This window comes from Amia ocellicauda, chromosome 16, assembly GCF_036373705.1.
Source record: "Amia ocellicauda isolate fAmiCal2 chromosome 16, fAmiCal2.hap1, whole genome shotgun sequence".
NCBI lineage: Eukaryota > Metazoa > Chordata > Actinopteri > Amiiformes > Amiidae > Amia > Amia ocellicauda.
Genome location: NC_089865.1, coordinates 15709413 through 15730005, shown reverse-complemented (window position 1 = coordinate 15730005; position 20593 = coordinate 15709413). Strand labels below are relative to the sequence as shown.

At 37.0% G+C, this 20593-nt stretch overlaps 1 protein-coding gene across 1 annotated transcript in view; it reads right to left on the bottom strand.

Moving 5' to 3' along the window:
• slx9 (SLX9 ribosome biogenesis factor) overlaps positions 1-20593 on the bottom strand; it is a 68422-nt gene that overhangs the window by 46721 nt on the left and 1108 nt on the right. Inside the window, exon 2 of the mRNA XM_066688074.1 lies at positions 20407-20518. Coding sequence (XP_066544171.1) covers positions 20407-20518 — 112 coding nt within the window. The remainder of the gene's footprint in view (positions 1-20406; positions 20519-20593) is intronic.

Genomic DNA, 20593 nt, shown 5'->3' with positions numbered 1-20593 from the left:
ACAATAGCAATGTCTCAGGATATCTCAGCCATAGCCCTAATCACTCCTTCATATTTTCTTATATGAGTAATTATATCACTTTTCAAAGAACAAGAACGATCAAGTAAAGTGTCTTTATTAGTGTTGACAAAACTATTCCCTCCAATAGGGAATTGAACATTGTAAGATTCAGAAAAAAATCACAAGGATAAGCCGATAAGCATGGACTAACAAATAATACTTCTCAAACAAATTGGTACTGTACTGAAATTGCTGGAATGACTGTCAACAGATTTCAGTAAAGCTAATAGGAATTCCTCGTGGAGGGCTTTCAAATTAATAGGCCAGTTATAAAGTCAGAGCAATCCTTCATCTGTGTGGCAGTCGGCAGCGCGCAATGGAAGTCTGTTTACACTGCTGCAATTCATTCTATTGGGTGAAAAATCTCTCAGCGTAGCTCCTCCATGACCTTCAAACACAGTGCATCTCCCCTAGACAGCCCAGGTCAATGGCTGGCCATTCGATTTCCCTCCGCCCGCAGAAGAGGATGTAGAAACACTATCAGACTGCACCGAGCTCCAAACGCCACACAGACGGGCCAATAATTGCCTAGACCGACAATCAGGCATCCAAAGCTCCCTAAGGGGTTATGAACAGATGGTACATCACGTCACACTCAATGCTTAATTGCCATTTTCACTGGGGGGTGGGAAAAAAATGAATATTGATATTTTCCACATTAACAGCTCAGAGGTCAAGGCTACACCAGTTTGAGAGTTCAATTACACAACCATATTTTGTCAAGAAGTATAATGCAACACGATTAGTTATTGTGGGAGCTCTCCCTTCCCTTGAAGAACATTTTGATCTAAAGTTTTTCTCTTTCGCTTAGTGATACTTTTAACATGACACGTTATGGTATGCATCCTCTCCTAGTATTGAAGTCCTGAGGCTGTTTAGTATAAACAATTAAATAGGCTGCGAGATTCACGGCAACGGCTGGATATTGGTTTTATGTACGAATAGACAACATTCGCACTGTGATCATTTAATTTCCCTTTAATTAGCTTTATAGTACAGCGGTGTCTGTGGGATACGCAATACACATAATGTGAATAAAATCATGAAATTAATAGAACCTGGGAGAATGGATTATTAAGGTTTACATGAATACTCATGGAGCAAATGTTTTTGATTAAAGCATTAAACAAATTAAATGGGAAGACAGATGAGGTCAGTCTTCTGTCATTCTAATCCAAAAATGTAAACTCCCAATAACATTTTGACATTTATTGTCATTGATATAAGCAGTGGAAGTTGGATAACAGCTCCTTCCTGGGCCTGAACAGTGTACACAGGTTTTGAACGGATGAGACACTGTGCAATCCACTGTATTTCTTCCCTGGCTGCGGGTTGTGACTCTTTATCAGTGATCAAAGTACAAACAACAAATTGTAGCTTCGATGTTACAGTAAAGTATGGGCAGATAGGCATCTAAAATCCTCTGTTAACACATCCCGACTGCAGATACTATGAACATGAGCCTGTGCCTCTGTCTATTGTGTTTGCTGTGATGAAACGTCCTTGCAACTGAGCTGGTCCCACTGAGAGCATAGTGTTCACCACGCACATGAAATTGATAGCACTAATTCGAAATGGCTGGGGAATTCAAGCTGCCCTTTCCTGCCGCACACAATTCATTTTCTTTTCTTTACTTTTTTTCCCCCCTTCTGTCTCTATCAAGTAGAAAAATGTCTGAGTGCTTTGGAAGCCGACACAGGGGCGAAGAGGAGTTTCTACTGGGTCAGAGTCAAATACTGATAGGCTTCAATTAATCTGCATTGACACACCTTCCTCCAGCTTTTCCTCCAGAGGGCAATCAGCCACAATCATAACTTATGACCTTTGGCATTGTAATAAAATCTACAGAAGGATGCTCTTGAATTAGGCCAATTCCATCTTTATTTTAAAAGCATCTTATAACTAGCACATCTTCGGAAACCTGGCAGAAGATCTTTACCAGACACGCGGTCAAAAAGGTATACTATTTATTTCTGAACACAGTCCATTTTTCTATTGGCTACGCTCCTGAAGGAAATTACTTTCCCTGTCTTGCAGACCTCATTCCGCCTTGATTCCTGATTAGGCAAAGCCCTGAGAAATGCACTTTCCTTTCTTAAAGACAATTTTCTGTAGCCCCGTCTCTATGGAAGAGATTCAGATATTGAAAAACGTCCGATTGGACAACTGAATGTGGACACAATGTGGATTTCCGAGGGGATTTGTACAATGTGTATATTTCTGCTGTGCTGTCAGTATGGGTCAATTGATTTGACCTCATTTATTGGAGTCTTGTAAAGCTATAACAAAATCAAAATCTCACTGGAAAAGAGAAACAGTATCCCAGCTCATTTTACTTAGTGGATTAGTGGAACACATTAAAGATATCTTTATCCTACGCATGTGAGTGCAACAAGCTTTTCAGGATATATTACAGAATCTTTTGAAATGATTACATGGCCTTATGGCCTACCATGGAGGGTATGCAGTTTTTCATTCACAATGGCTGAGCACTGCATATAGGCTAACATTTGTAGAAGCTGTTCGAGGCCTTTTAGACAAAAGTTTCTCAGACAGAAAATCATAAAAAAGGAAACGAAAGGCAAATTTTATCACGACAAAACATCTTTGTTGCTCATTGTTATGTATAATACATTATATCTAATGCACTTTGTACAGTTATATTGAGAGATATAATAAAGATGCATCATGTTCTTTTGATGAAAAACTCTGATTAATTGTTCTTCAGCCTTTTTTCCCCTCAAAAGTACAAATTCATTTTATTCCCTTAAGCATTCTTACACAAAGCATGATATTAATGAAAGAAGGATGTGTTCTTTTCACTGACAATATGTCAGTTCTGTCAGTGTGGTTTAGTTCACTCGTTGGTACGCTATACAAAAGATGACATGCAGTCTTACCAACAGAGATTAGAGATGGCCACTTATTTAACAAATACGTTTAAACTGTTGGTTCATAATCAGGTCTTGGGGACCATGGAAATTAAATATACATGTAGTCTTACCTTCTTTGTTTGTTTGAGTTTTCTTGTGTTCCTTCAACATAGACATATTCTCAATTCTCAACAACAGAATTTTAATCTGATCAGAATATAAGCATTAGAAAGTCTACAAATGAGAAAAGGCTGTTTCATTTTTATCTCATTATCTGGTTGCTCGCAGCTTATTGATTCAAGGACTCATCAGGATGCTTCTGAAATAATCCCAGCAAACCAACTTTAATGTCATGCTTAGCTAGTTTCCAAACTCCCACATTCTCAATGTGCAATGAGAAATACCACTTTATTTAAGTCTTAAATACAACAGCAATTAAATTTGTGCACCACGGTCCTAGGTTGAGCTTGAAGTAGTAGTTTGATCTTACGTTGGTCAATTGCTTTGTGGAGTTTGATTACCAAATGAAATGATCCCAATGTCTTTAGTGTTCTATGTGAAACAGATTAAGTTGTAGGACATTTTCCTGTCCTCTTCCTCATTTTAGGTTTTGTTTGTTTGTTTCCCAAAAGCAAACAATTATAAGTGTTCATGTAAAGAGATCAAGACAGTGTGCTACTGGACTTTCTGCACAGCAGGTTTGCGGTTTCTTTGGGGCTGTACAGATCAGGCGCTGGGAGGTGGTTTGAATCCAAGCAGGGCTTGAGCACACATGCTACACACACAAGCTTTCAACTTATGATCTGTCCACTAAGACTGATATACCCATACAGTATACCCTGATGTTTATATTCCCATATCCTGAATCATTAAGACAAATGCATACTTTAGCAGAAAACCTCTCAGAAAATATGTCTGCAGTCTATCCAGCAAAACTGAGGTCAGATCTGATGATTGTGGAAAATTCAATGAATGGAAGTTACTGCAGCTCACAGCCATGTTCCATCCATGTCCCTGGTCCTGGAAGAGTAAAGCATCTTATTTCTGCAAATGCAAATAAATCACCTTCATGGCCAGGTTTGGGGGTAATCTTCCACAGGAAGCTAGAGAGGTAGTGTCTGAGTCACGGCAGGAATATTTGATTTATCACACTGTCATGAGAATCTTGCCTGAAGACATTTCTGGTTCGATATCCAATACGTCTCCCATGAACAATCAACAAAATATTATAGAAAGAGAAATTAAATTGTCCACCATTTAAACACCACAGACACATTCACTGGCTGCTTGGATGTTGCAATTGTTCCCATGAATAGCCCTCTTGATACCAAAAAGAAAGGAAAAGAAAATTCACTGAAATCAATACGTTGGTAACTAAACCCAACACTTCGCTGCTTTTCTTCTTTTTCCTATTGGTTTTTAATTTCTTCTCTTAATACAAGCTAAGTGACATTCACAAGGATAATAATGTTAAAAAGAAGCATCTATTTTGTAGCAGCAATTCAAAAACAGATTAATTATGTTTTTATATGCTTTTAGGGATGATTCTAAAACAGCAACTAGTTGCATTTAAAAAATACATTACACTGGTTACACTGGTGAATTACATTTTCTTTGTTCCTGACTTCCTTATACTTTAACTGTTATCTGTCAATAAAAGTGACATTACTGGTGTGTTACAGTGCTGTACAGACTTTTGAAAGATATTTTACACATTGGTTTATGATTTCAATACAGGGAGTTTGAACTTGAGCATTGAATAAATTGAAAAAGGAAAAAGGGGGGGGGAACCTCCCCAATCAGACTATAAACTGTGCATGACCAATGAAACTGTAGAAAAGATGAGGGTGGATTTGCATTTTGAAATTTACAATCTGTGGCCTGCTATAACAGTTGGATTTGAGGTAGATTTAGAAAAAGTGAATGAATTGAAAACCACAAAACCACCATTGGCTAAAGTTTAGATTTATATGACATATGTGATATATTTAAAATGTTTTAGGCTAGTTGGAAATTCTCTAGAAAGTTTTATTTGCAGTTCCACATATAGTATATGAATACTTGTTCAAACTGAAAGCTTGTCGTTTTCACAGAAGCAGGCTTGCTTTAAATATATCCCCTCCACATCTATTTTTGGAAAGTCTTTGCCTTTGTCGAAAATGTATCAAGGCGCTACTTTAGGGAGGGCTACTGGGGATATTTCTTGTACAATCCCATAAAGGCTGATGTGACAAGTAACAAACACCACCACCACAAAAAACGTCACAGATATAATATTTGTTGGAGTAAGCTGTGGGTGCTCAAATGAAACGCACTGACAACAAGAACATTTGCTTGTAAGGTAAATAGAAGACAAGCAGTCACAGATATTGGTAATTAGACTGAACTAATTAAGCCATTGCAACAAATCAAACTGTGCAAAAGAAAAACAGACCAGAGGACAATATCTGAATATCCTTTCAGATGGCGTTGCTTTGGTACACTGTTCTTGTATGTTTTTTTTTTAGATTGACCTTGTTCCTAAAGTAGTTCTGAAGCTCTGTCAAACTATAACAAGGCTTCATTGATACAATGGTGGTAATAGGTTTCTGAGGAGGGTGGATTTCCACCATTTACAACTACAACAGTTAGTTTGCAGCAGCGAAAGATCATAGACCCCCCAGCCACCTCACCCCTACACCCATTCACCTCCACTTACAACTCCCTCATTACTGGCTGCCTGGTGCACCAAAATCTTTCATCTTCTCTCCATGACACATCACAACCGTCAGTGAAAGAGAAGAAAAAAAGAAAAAGTGACTCAATATAATGCGAGGGGATTAAATTCTGATGATCTGGATTAGCAGGCATTTAAGACCAGGATTTATGATGGAAGTAGACCCTCTCCAACACTCAGTCATAAATCTTTCAAGGAATCTGACCCCACACTATGGGCACAGCATGGTTTTAAGGGCTTCTGTAAAGAATTAGTCATAACATCTAAACAGTGGATGACAAATGGCTTAGTGTGAATTTAGCATTGAGAATGTACCCTGATTGGCTGTGCTATACCAAGTTTCAAATCCTTGAAAACCCAGAGAACAGGTCTTAAATGGTGCAGCAGGTATTCATGCTGTATGTTTTAATGCTAGACCAAAATGGAAGTAATTCAGCTCACAGAAAGACACAAAAGACAACTAGCTAAACAAGCTATACGCATCTTGACTTCTTGCTTAATCTAAGTAAAGAGTTTGTATGTTATATGCTTGTCTGTATTTTGTTTGGTAGTTTGTGTTTTTATTCTTTTAGCTTCTTAATATCATGAAAACAAACCTGTAGTTTGAAACACCAAATAGGTACCCTACTCGTAAATATATAGTCCAATTGGCAGATGGGAAGAAAGACTTCTTGACATAGAAGTTGTTCACTAGATTAAAAATGGCCTCTATATAGATTAGCTTTGTGCTAGCATGTATGTGAAATTCAAGAAAAACATCATCACTCATTTTATTGCATAACACAGGCGTATTTTTACCACTACTTTGAAATGCTAACCAATTCCCTATTTAAAAAAAAAAAAATCTTACAGCAGATGTTATTTTTACTTTTGTTGCTGAAAGACAAACGGTGGAACATCATGAAAGAAGCCAGAGGGCTCATATGGAGTTCAGCAGCGGACCTCTATTTTGCACAGCCCTTCCCTTGACATGTTTCAAATGAAATCTCAATATTCAGTTTTCAAGAAGAAACTTGGCACAGATTAATGGCAAAGAAATTATAAAAAGCTGTACTGTGTCATATATAAATAACCAGTGAAAATAATGGGGCTACTTGGAAATCCTATTTAAATGCAAAAGACAATCTGGCAATGTATACATAATCAGCTTTTTTCTCTCTGCCAATGAAGTGCTTTTATGCAAAATGTACGTTTAATAAGTAATAATGTTATTTAAAACCTTAGTACAAATGTTTTTGCTTATTTTTCTTTTCAATTCTTCACACTTTGATTCTACATGTTCTCAGTGATTTCTAATTACGGTTGTACAATTTCTACAAAAATCAAAAAACGTTAAGATTGGCAGTTCAGGAAAAAGAGACAGTCCTCATGATTTCTGAGGTTTAAATATATGCTGAGGATTAAAGGGTGAAATGTTCAATTCTTCTGTAACAAAAACAGTTTATTTACATTATAATCTTACAACGTAAATACACTCTCATATGTCTACTAGTGAAAGCTGATGGAAAATGTTTTCTGTGTTATATAACAGAGAAATGTACCCCATGAATATCTGAAAAATGTGAGCATCAGAAGGAGAAGACAAAATCAAACCAATAAGAAAAAACATAAAACGGAGATCACATTGTTATTCACATCTAACAGATTTGATGTCCAGGTTATGTCGGCTTACCACAAGGAGAAACCATTAACCTTTTACAAATCTGACTAAACTTGGACACAGCTCTAGACAGTCCCTCTCCCAGACCAATTACTTCCATGAAAACATTAGCAGCTAATGTATTGAAATACACAGGGCTCTGAAAATCAAAGTCTCATCCAAGTATTAACTATCCCAGCGACAATATAAATCTCGACTTTGTGTCTCCTGTTTACTCAAGGTCGGGTTCACAGTGGATAACAATGAATCTTGCTGACATTGAACATGAGCTTCAACTTACGAGTAATTATCCCTCAACAACTCGTCCAAGGCTTAATTTTGGAGTGCAGAAATTCCCCAGACACCCTCTTCCTTGATTTAATGAATGCAGCGCAGGAATTTCAAGAGCAGTTTTTTAGTACAGGAAATTACACACACCATGACATTTGGGGGGGAAAACATAATTGACCTAAAAAGAATGAGTTAATATTTAAAAAGGAGGTAACACCTTAAAATAGTCAGACACTGGAATATATCACTGGCTTTAAGTATCAGGTGTAAAATACATATTTTGCCTGTTATCAAGAGGCAAGTATATATAGAAGATGTGTGAACGGCCGTGAATAAAGCTCTCAAGATTTATTCCCTAGTCAAAACTCTGTTTCTGTCCGTTCAAAAGTTTGTTAGTTTGTTTGTTAGGCATGCATTTAGTGGCAGACAAAGTACTCACTATTTCCTGTTAAATTATATGCTCGGATTATAGGTATGATGTAAAAGAGTACAGAACTATAAAAATCACTGTATTTTATTACTGCAGCTTATTTGAATTAAATGTTTAACGCTCATCAAGGCATTCTTGGCAAACAACTAAAGCAAATGAAAATGATTTAGCAAGTTTAGAAACCATGTTGGCTAGGCTTTAAACCTGAAAGGAAATTCCAGGGTCAAAGATGCCAGTAAATGGTCACAACCTATCCTACACAGTGCAAGCTGATTTTAACAGTCCTGCAAAACTAGTGCTGCCACCGTCTGGACATCAAACAAAGACATACAAATTCAAAGGCAATGCTTTTTGTATTAACCAGACAAAAGAAAAAACAAATACGACAATGTGATGTTTTTGTTTTATATGTCAATAAACCAAAGTTGAAATATAGCCAGCTGATCACCTACTAATGTGTTTGTACAGATTTTTTTTTAATTAGTACATGCACTTAAAATGATAAATGGTCCTTTTAAAGCATTCATAATTACTTTCAAATTAAATAATTTTATAACTGGGAAACAGCTAAGCTTTGAAGCTGAATGCTCCTCCTAACCTGCAAATCCCAAGAGTGGAGAGTGTTTAAGTGCTCTGAAAAACAGGAATAAATGTGTTGATCTTATCTCCATTAATCAACAACTGACTGCCAAAATAGCAGGGTTCTACAGATGCTGTTTAAGGAGCATGTCACGGGGTTCCACAACATATAGCGATACACTTCCCCAAGTGTTGCTACAGCTGCTAAAGTAACACACCTGTGATTTCTCTTCCATAGTTAACTTCCTGACAGCCTGACTTTTTCAGCACCACAGTCTGTAACTGCAAAATAAGCAAAGACTGTTGAACAAGGATAAAATGGTCACTAATGTTTCTAATTGGCACAGAAAAAGAAAGATAGAAAAAAAAAAAAAAAAAAACTCCCATCTCTGTCCTCACCATGGAAACAGAATTCAAATCCAACTAAAAGTGTCTAAGGGAAGTACAAGACACACTGACCATCACTTTAACAGTATGCATAAACCATCAGATAGACTCGGGCACGGCACTGCAATGCAACTTGCTCTCCAGCCACGCTGCTTGTACTAACAAACCCAGTAAGGGAACGAGGAGCAATTCATCTCATCAAACTGATGTGATACACTTGTCGGTCATTAAGACAATGTTAGCCGCTGGGGTCTCTGGGGGACGTAGTCTTTCCAGGATGTAACTTCTAGTTCTGGCAGAGAAAATGTGAAAGGCCAGGGCAGGAATGTAGCATCCTTCTATCACGCTGCCCTGTGCCGGGTATATTGAAATTAGAATTCAGTTTCTTCCTGGCACACAAATCAATCTTGTAACTGGTAATTCTGAACTCTGAAGATTTCATGCTCATTAGTAGAATAAATCAACCAATGTCAAGACCTTTGCTTTTATCTGCCGAATGTGGGTTGATTAATATCAAATGGAAGCACTGGATATGTCTGATAAAATATGAATCCTAGTTATAATGAGTGGGTAATGGCTAGACTGAAAGATTAAAAATATGCTGAATCTCTTTGTGACCGAGAATGTCACTAGGCCTTTCCTAGGCCTGGTCAGAGAGAGAGCTCCGGTTACACTCATCTATAACCAAACTGAGGCCAGGTAAATACAGTATACACAAAACGTATACAGTATACTACTTCCACAGAATAGAAGTTCTACATTACAGACAATACTTCTCCCCACAAAAGTATCCAGACTCCAAAAATCTAAAGCTAGTCAAATGAAATACCTAAAAACGCAAGCAAAAGATATTGTATCACATAGGAAAGATTCACAAAACAGAATGCTTTAAATCAAAATCTAATTATTTTTCCACATTCAAAGATTGAGACAAAAAACACTTGACATGGATCTTAAAACAAGAAAAGCATAATAAATGTAATAAAACCAAGGACTATCACTTAAAGCCCAGAAGGTAATAGTGTAATGCTATGGTTCAATGCTTATGAAACACAGCACTTTATTACACACGGTGACCCATATTTGGTGTCGCATTGGATGTCTTTATTCTAAAATAATTTCGAAACGGACTCCAAATGTTCCCATGTGTCCCAATTGTGTAGTACTTGCAGGATTTGAATATCAGCCCCTGAAGCTGAAATCTAACAGATGTAGGAAAACACACAAATAAGATGTCACAATTATAAGGTCATGTCAATTTTTTTAATGCTTTTCAGGAGGATAAACTGGTGACAGCAGTAAAGCAGAGCTTACAGTAATACCTCAGTTATACAACTACATGAACTGCAGTGACAGGAGCACAGAAGTAAAATAGCTCAGACAAAGTAATTCTTATATTCCTTTGTGTGGTTTAATAATTAATTATCATTTTTTTAATTCAGTGATAAATTACAGCAATATTATCTCATTTAGGGACGCAATAACAGAATGCTTTATAAATATGTAATTCATGTTTGCGGCTCAGGAGAGAATAGAAACACAGCTGTAAAAGGGGGAAAAATGCTTCTGAAAGAAAAAGCATCTGCAAATAAATGGTGGCAAAATAAATAAGTAAATGAAACATTAGAGAGAGAAGAATTTGAGTAAGGAACAAGATCAGAGAGAGGGGGAGTGGGCAGGCGGAGGGGGGGGGGCAGCAGAGTGAGCGCTGAGGGAGGGAGCCGAACGCAGTCTATTTATATCTCTCACTGTAACTGCAGGGACTAGTCACCATCTGCACAAACACACTGGAGTACAAGCTCAACCAAACTGTGGTCCAAATCAAAACAACCATTAAAAAAGCACTAAAAAAATAAAATAAAGCTTGGCCAACTCAATCACCCTTCTGTAAATAGGGGTGAAGAGATTGCAAGCATCTGCATTGGGGCTTTATTGTGTTTGAATGTTTTTTGCTTTTTCTACATACAGACAGAACCTCGGAGAGCTGCTAGTCTCTTCATCGGACCAGCCCTTTCACCTGAATGCAGGTGAAAAGCAACCCTAACCCGTGATCCCTGGCTGTCACCGTTCTAGATGTTGCACTGTACCAGCCCTCGGTACTTCTACAAATGTGAGGAACATTGTCGCTACTGGACCCTGATTTCATGCATGAGCCATTCGTACAGTGGCTTCTAAGAATAGCAGAGCTTGAATGTTACATTGTATCAGTCTTGCTGCTACTCTCCCTTCCAATACAGAGCTGCGGACAATATTTGCAGACTAAGATATGAACAACGTGATCGCAGCAGTGCAAGGGCGACAGTAAACCTGTCACGGCTCTTAAAACAATTAGAATCAGTAATAATCTCGGGCCCGTCTTTTACAGGGCTGTGGTGGACCATTAAAACGGTTACAAGAATTATATAAAATTACATCACGTGGCCTTCAGATAAGCCTGATATTTTTTTGTTTTTTTAATTGTGTGTGTATAACCAAAGAAAAGAAAATGCAGTCACTGCCGGGTAATATCTAGTTCAGTGCATCAGAGATGATGTGTCACAGAATGATCTTAATAATACACGGATATCCACAGGGCCGTTGTTGTGCAGAAGCAATTCCATGTGAAAGTAGAAATACGTCAAAATAAGATCGTATTTGGAGACTAGGATGGTATTAGAATACTGCAGACATTAGGGTACAGCCTTCATAAAGCAAATCAGATCCAATTGCATGCAAAGGTGGGATAATTGTATGCATCTATAGAAAGGAAACCAGTAGAAAAAAAAAAAGATCAAACAAAAGGGAGAAAAGAAACTACTGCAGTTGCATCAGCAGATGCAGGGGGTCACCCCTACATGGACAACTGCATCAGAACTGCAGTAGTGCGCTTCTACACTACAGTGCGAAAGACCTGAGATGAAAACATTGCAGCAAATCTTCCATTGCCGACAGTTGGAGGGAAAGTTTATACTTCTAATCACAATGTTTGATCATTCCTGTATGCCATGTCTTTCTACCGGAAACAAACTTTACTTTATAGGTGAGCACATACAAGAGAAAGGGTGCAACAGAGACATCACCAAAGGGAAGAGGTGATTTTACCTTGTGAGTGGAGTCTGTTGTAGTATATTGTGTGTGTGTGTGTGTGTGTGTGTGTCTGTGTGTGTGTGTGTGTGTCTGTGTGTGTGTGTTTGTGTTTACATCAGTTCCAGAATCTGTTACCTCTAAAGCACAATTGTAACTGCAAGGTATCCTTTAGAAGATAAGATGAGCACAGCTGGAGCTCAAAAGATGTATTTTATGGGGACGAGAAATATTTTAAACTGTTTACACTGAGCAAGGAACTATAACTGGTGAAAAGACGGTCGGGGAGTAGTGTTTTGGACACGTGATACGGTATTAGAATGTGCATCACCAGGGGGAATTTGCATGTGATGGGAAAACAAGGCAAGAGTGCCAGACTGCACGAAGGTTTCAGATTGTTTTGCCGATGCAACAATAGATTTAGTCAATTTTTCAATGCCATGTAGTACCCCGAGGAAGTCATCTTGTGGGGAAATTGTTTCATTTTCAACATCATAATGCACTTAAAGATAAAATCTCAAACAGAAAAAGAAAGAAAGGAGTTGCAAATCTCCCCTGCTGCCAGACCTTAGCCCCAGTGAATTGGGATGATTAAGGTATTCCAAATGGAAACATCTGCAGTGAAAACATTTCATTGTCTTTTGAGTAAATACATTTAGATGCAACTTAATAGCATATTCTGATTCTACCTCCACAAGGTGTACTATGTATACATTACAGCTCAGTGTGTCTGCCAGAATTAATCATAAGTAGCAGGGGAAAGGAAGCGAATCAACCATACAGTAATAAAAATAACTTTTTCAGATGCAAACACATAGGACAAAAGTATTTTTATAATAATCAATATTATCAACACCATCCTTACAAAAATGATCAATTACAGGTGTCATAGTAAATGGCACTTAGGGGTAGCTGCAAAAGCCAGTTATATTCCTGAATATAATTTAAAGTACTAAAAAGACGACCACCTTCTGTTCAAACTTCTACCTAAGCTGACAGCAAATCCAGAGAAGATATAAAAATTACAAATCCATCTTGTATTAAATCCTAATGGCAACTAAAAGGTAATTTCACATTTTTTAGTGGCAGTGCAGAATATTTCAACCACTTTAAAAGTTTATATTTTCAGGGTGGTTAAGAGTCAAGAAATAACACCCATTTGTATTTAACAAAACAAGTGCAGTACATTTATTTAAAAACAAATAAGCAGAAAAATGTATTGCCATTTATAGATTTTTTTTTATTTTTTTTTAGCTACAGCAGCTACAAAGATGCAGTTTCTTCTGATTTAACAGGACACCAGAGGACATTAGACAAATGCACAGGGAACAAAAACAAAGACAACTTTTTTTACAGGCCAGTGTTGAGGCAGTAAAATGAAGCCCCAGATTGGGCAGTACCAGCCTACAGAACAATTTAACCGGAGTTTAAAGCAGACACCGCAAACAGTCACATGAATACAGATTTTTTGAGAGACAATATCTAAAGATATAAATGTGCTATTGTAGTTCACTTGGACTGTACAAAAAAGTGGTGAAAATCATATATATTGGTTAATCAAATGCATATCAAGTAAAAAGTATAAGTAAACTAATCAAAATATCAAGAAGACAGCTTCCTTCAGTGCCCTAAAAAACTCTGTTTGAGCCTGCTGAATTTCTTACCAGGGATATACACAAAGGGTCTCATTCCTAAGATTACTATAATTCAGCAAGGAATAAATGGAGTTACAAATGAAAATTACAAATCATACATTCAGAGCCAATTCAGCTAGTTTGTGTTCTCAGGAGTGGGTTTTTACATCAGTGACAGTTTCAATCAGCAAACACTCTCAATTCTATTTTTAATAGGGCTTTTTAAACATTTACATTAATTTACTTTACAACAGTCATATTTAAGACACAATAATGTGCATCCAAACTACACAAATACAAATATAGCTTAAAAACAGTAGAAAACAGTACACACCAAGGCACAGCCCGCCTACCAAACAATCTTAGTTCAGTTTCGTGGATCAGTTCCAGTACATTATTAAAACATACCTATGTTCTCCTCCTAGAACTCCAGAGAAATAAAATACTATAATGGCAGCAGTGGTACCCTATACACAAGACAAACCATTTTCCCTGACCTGGCTAATTCTTTACCTGCAGACGGAGGACATTTGTAAGTGTCATGAAGTTCGCAATGAGCTGAGGTGTTGTCAAAAAAAAGAAAACTGCTGAAGACACAATTTAAAAACACAGATGGCTACCCATAAAACAAACTCAAACAGATAATAAATATAATCATACGTTGACTAGGAAGGGAACGTTTCCCTTTGACACTGCTCCATCTAGTGACAGATTAATATAGCTACAACATCAGACTAAATGTTCATGATTAGACAATTCTCCAGAAGAGAAACATTTGTCAAAAGCAGACAGACAACAATTCTTGGTCAAATGTCCAGTATGTCCAATGTTGGAATTTCAGAAGACTAAACACATTATAACTTTATAAAATCAAATTAAAAGTCACGACTTTTAATACCACATTGGAAACAAAATGAATTGATAATTGTGCCATACACTCAAATAACCAGAAGTGCTATAAAATATATAGGACATATATTGCTACATATATGAACTGCACTCAGAGATAATTAATTTGTTCAGTTGTACTATTGACCTCAGTGGATTTGATGATATAAACATACATTTCTTACTACTTGAAAATGTAAATGAATGCTTATTAGACCACAAGTAAAGTCTATCCATGAAATTAAGAGAATATCACCATATAACCTGCCTTCCCTTATACATTTTTTGTATCCATTACTTTTTTACTAGACTACTAGGTGCTCACTCCAAATGAATAAAGGTCACCATCATTACAACCATAATAACATGAACGCAAGACAATCTTCAATAACGTTCAGCATTAAATTCTAAAAGGTCAAAAAGGAAATAGATTTATATTGGCTATACCATGCTTTGGCCATGTTCAGCTAAGAACTTTAGCCATCTCTGCATGTCTCAGTGCAAAATACAAATACAAAGTGAAACTGCAATCATCACGTAAACAAAAAAATGCTAAAACTAACCAGTTATACATACAATACATGAACATTCCACTACAATAAATTCAGTGTTGTTTCCATACAATAAGCAAATAATAAAATTACCTATAGCCACAGAGTGTGGAACGCAACCTTGTAATAGAAACAACCTCTTGTACTGGCTTTTCAACGTCAGGCAAATATCTCTTGACATTCATCAATCAGCGTGGTCCATGTCTTACACAGAGTTTCTAACCCAATGTATGATGTTATCCTGAAAGGCAGGGTATGATGGGTAACCTTGACAACACTTTACAGCAGATTGACTATTTGTGGTCAAACCACCAGCGGGCACAAGGGTGTAACTTTGTCACCTACTCACACATTAGAAATACTGTCACGTAGCTGTTGGGCCGATGCTCAGTCCCAAAACCAGATGGCAGTACTGACATCTCTGTATGGGGAAAACCCAAATCATGCTAAAGCAGTCTGTTCACTGGATAAAAACGCTAAAAGGTGTCAATGTAAGCCCAGGGTCAAAATTTGTCCAGCTAACCTTGCCTTCCTGTAAAACACATGCATATGAAAACCAGTTAGGTACTGTGGCTCTTCAGTCACTGAGGGAGACGGTCTTTCCTCCACCTCTTCCCTTGGCACTGTAATGATTCGACCCAGTTTCTGCAGTTCATTGTTCTCTTCTTTTTCATCGTCTCCTTCTAGCTCAATCTGGCATACTGTTAATGCACATGAAAAAGAGATTTGTGTGAGCCGTCTGAACTGGATCGCTTCAACAGGAAATTAATTTGTGCTGCCGGGAAATATTTATGCATGATCATTCTTATTTAAACCACAAAGTGCTACAACTTATCAATGTGAAGGCAAAATGTGTTCAAATGTATTGAAACTGACGCAAAGTAAATATTTCAAAGATTAAGCTTTTTCACGATTTGATGAGCTCAAGGCACTGAATTCTGCTTTCAGCTTTCATGCACAGTGTGAATTAAAATGTGATAAAGACTTCTTGATCAGACATGCCGTGTTGCTTTTAATTAATTCTGCAAATGTTGGATTTTGGTATTGAATGATCTGAAAGGTGCATCTTAATTTTATTGTATGTATTTTTTATAGTGATCAACATTAAATGACAATCTATCATTGAGAAGAAAAACAATTGTTTTCTAATAAATCAAACTTTGGTATTGTAAGTATGATTTTAGTATTTAAATTAATTCTTAAAAATCTTCATACACTTCTTCATACATCTATAGGATTAAGTAAGGATTTGAGGGCTTTATAATCAAATTGCAAGTAAAAGGCAACCAGATGTACAAAAACAAATACAATGACTTATATTAGGTGGGTGGGAAAATAGTGTTATTGACTGTAATAGTACATGTGCAATGTATTTCTGTTATCCAACACACTATAAATAGTTCAAATAAAATAACTATCTTTTGAAACATGCAACATGCAGTAAATTGAACGCCCTATTGCATATCTAATGTTCATGCTTCAGAACTGGTAGGAAAAGTAGGTCATAACCATTGCACTTGACATTAGGGTTAAATATTTAATGGAACTACAAGATAAAACTGTACTAAAAATAAAATGCATGTTCATCAGAAAACATATGGATTAGGCTGCCAGAATAGCACTTAAGAGGACTGGTCTTGGACTATCCAATGCTATTTTAGGTAGAGTAGTCCAAGACTAGTGCTAATCAAGGTCTGTGACACCAGCTGTAAAAGTGAGCATCTACGGTGGAATGCTTGTTCTGTGTATGGAGGCTTCAAAAGCACAAGGTTTTATGTCTCAAATTAAGATAGCAAATCAGTCTGCTCCACTGCTCCTCGAGTTTGGGGAGACAGCAGTCAGAGAGGAAAACTCAGTACTTGAAATTAAGACAACAGACAACTTCTGGATCAGTCCTGCCAGCATAACCATGTTGTCTTCCCCCATCCTTAATCACTCCTGTCATAAACACTACTGAAAAGGAGGGGAAAAGAACAGACAGCTGTTCGTTCTGGTCCAGGAGTTTTCTTGACCGAGTGCATCTTTTCCAAACCGTATGATTTCTCTAGGCCATAGGCTACATAGTATATACTAGGAAAGCTTCCAAAGACTCAGATGTTGAAGATGGTCATAATTCTCTGCTCCCTGCGGGTGAAGGGCTCTGGAGGTATGTGCTGTCGTTTCCTGGTGACAGGAGAGCCTTTGGTGAAGACAGCTAGCTTTCCTCCGCACACAGGCACGGATATCGAACCAGCTCATTGATCTTAGCCATAATCTCCTGCCACTTCACTTTCTGGGCTGAACAGGGCTTGCATGAAATGCCAAAAAACGTCTCAGATGTCTGAAGACCAGAAATGAGAACGTAATTTTCCTTTAGTCAAAATGATTGCTTCCTGTGCCTTTCTGGGACAGGGATGCACCAAAGCCATCTTCCTCCTCTAAAAATATGTATAAAGATTTTGCGTTGTTCGGAAAATACGGCAGAAACAGAGACATCAAAGGCCAAAATATACAATATTTGTTTTGATTATTATTATTCTGTATTTCACTGTAATACTTCATCATCTATATCTATGGTGGATAAAAGACAAATATGAAGATGTAATTTTGCAAATGACATAAAACTGATAACTTCTCTTGCAGATAAGTTCCTATAATATTGTTTAAACAAAAGTAAAAAACAACAGAACAGTTGTTAAAACATTTAATTGATAAGGAAAACCCTGATGCAGACCAGAGTTATCTAAGCAAATATAACTAGCCTAACTGTAAATGAAACTGGCATGAAACTTTATTCCCACCCTATATGTTCTTTGGATGTCCTATTAAAAAGCGAAATCTGGGAGAGCAAAGCTTATAAACTGAATGACGAACAAGCTCACAGCAGTAGGGCAGAACTGACGAAAACAATGGGAACTTTTCTGGAAAATAAATGACTGGCCTGTTCAAACAAAAGATGACATCTGTTTTGGCAAGATAAAGCTGCACCCGATTCACTACAGATTTTTGTGCTCATATACTTTCATTGTTTTTAAAGTCTTTTACAGATTTATTATAGCCCAGAAAACAAAACATGGTTTGGCCAAAGAAGCCAAATAAGGTAGGATAGTACAACAAATCCTTTTTTTAAAATACATTATGCAAATACTTCATGTACATGTACTTTTAATAACATGTACATGTAAAATTAGCATTTTACAAACACTTTTAATCTTTCCAGAATTTAGGCTGAAGCGAATGTTGAGAAATAAATGCACTACATGAAGAATAATGAGTATTTTTGGTTTCTTTTAAAGAATTGAAATGAGTGTCAACACCCCACTCATCCAAGAATCAATTAATCAGTGTTAAACATTGGCACGAAGCACTGTAATGTATAGGCAGTTCCTAAAAGGTTGAGAATACCAAAGACCACATTTTAAAGAGGACATTAGTCCCAAATTCTCTTTTAAATGCTTTTTTAATTAACATTTGACAATTTATTCCAAAGCTAGAGCAGTACATGTATACTACCACTGTGGCATGAACTGAAGGAACAATTTGAAAACTGAAAACAAAAAAATTAACTATCATCTCAGGTACAATAATACCCATTACAACAGCTCTGCATGCAGAATGATTAGGTGAATGCTAAGCTGTCAGAAACCCTAGTTCTGAATTCCTCTAATACCAATAATGGTTTCAGCGTTGCAAGACCGATCATATACTTCAAATCATTATTTTCAATGATTCCGATTTCTCTCACATTTCTAACAAATCCTCAAAACGCCTCAGTTCTTCTTTTTCCACACATTTTTGAATGAGTACATCATTCTCAAAAATTTGACAAATGTAGAAGACCCATCACTTAGTAGATAATTTTTAGTCTCTAAAAACACAGCTTTCAAGTCTCTCAAAGCACTCTACAAAATGTAAAAGTTCTGCAGCTTTAAGATTAAATGAAACAAAAGACTACCCTGTCATCTCTGCTATGCAAGACGTCAATTAAAGTGATCAGGAAAGAAGCAATTCTAGACCTCTCTGCTAATGTGAAGATAAAGGCAATGCATTCCAGTTCTCAGAAGCTGACTAAATGCACCCAGTTTAGACAAAACTGTATGTTTCTGTATTCGGCTACATAACTCACCTGCATACATCTATACGATTAATTTTGAATTGGCTAAAGGGAACAGTAAAGGATCAGCATATTGTGGGGAAGACAAGATAACAGAACTATTGATACAGAACCAGGGAGAACAGTGCTGTGTTTTTATTCAACTTCAGCTGCAAATCAGTTCACCACACCTTCATTATAAATAAGAGCAAGCATGGAATAAAGCAAGCATGTGTCTCACAGGTGTTAAATTCATTGTATACCTGAAAACAGATATGCTTAAACCACTAAACTCAGATACAAGATTAAAAGTAGCATTACTTTTTCCACAATTCGGGGAGCCCCAGCAGCAATGAGCTGACCTATTGCACGCTTGACCCACGCTGATTAGTATTGTACTTTCGTAGTCAATGAGTAAGGAAAGTACAAGTTTTTAAGACCACACAGAACCGTAGATCTGTAACAGATGGCACTGGGTCAGAAGAAAAGCAGGAATGTTCCATTCAAAGCCAAACTTTCTGAGATTTGCAATGAGATTCAGAAGGGATTTGACATGCACTGAATATAATTAAACCACTCTTCCCCATTCTGAACTCAGGAGAGAACTGCTGTAATTGGATTTCTACACAACATCATTTTCACTGTAATGAACACGCGCAGTTAAAAAAAGGGCTGTGCTTGCTGTAATTTTACACTTAAATACGAGATATGTGAAGAAAAAACACTGTAAACCAAATGAATATCTGGTTTCTTTTGAAAAAGGTTCCCATGGATTTGTATGACTCTGGGTGAGTAAGATATCTGGCTAAAATGTCAAAAGTCCAAAACACACTACCCTTGAATTCGATAATAGATTTTCCATCAGATCCTAGTAGAGAAAGAATACAGAGTTTGGATAACGGAAGCCATTTCTAACTAAAGGATGCCAGAATACTTTTATAGGTCTTCAGAGAAACAACAGACATTTTAGCGATGATCCAAAACACGTAATGGACCAGCTTCTTTTGACAGAGCCAAGGAGGGCTCTTAAGTGTCAGTTTATTTGAGGGTTTAATGGGTTCAGATTTCATTGTGCAGCGAATCATCATGCACAGATGTGTAGGAAGCCTAAATATCTGGTCTGGTCTGTGCTGCATAACAGTAGAACTTGCATCATACAGTATCTTTAAACTTAAAAATGTGTTACTGAAATGAAGGAATTACAGTTGAATTCTGTAAGGTACCTTTCTGGACGGAAACAGCGTTCCATGCATCATCTAGCTTCAACGTCTGCACAAGAGCTTCAGGGGTGATCTTGGTTTTGGCAAAGACTGTAGAGGAAAAAACATTCCACTGCTGTGGAAAAAACACGCGACAAAATAAAATAAACAATGTTCATTTTATATAGAGTACAATGCAAATACTGACTGA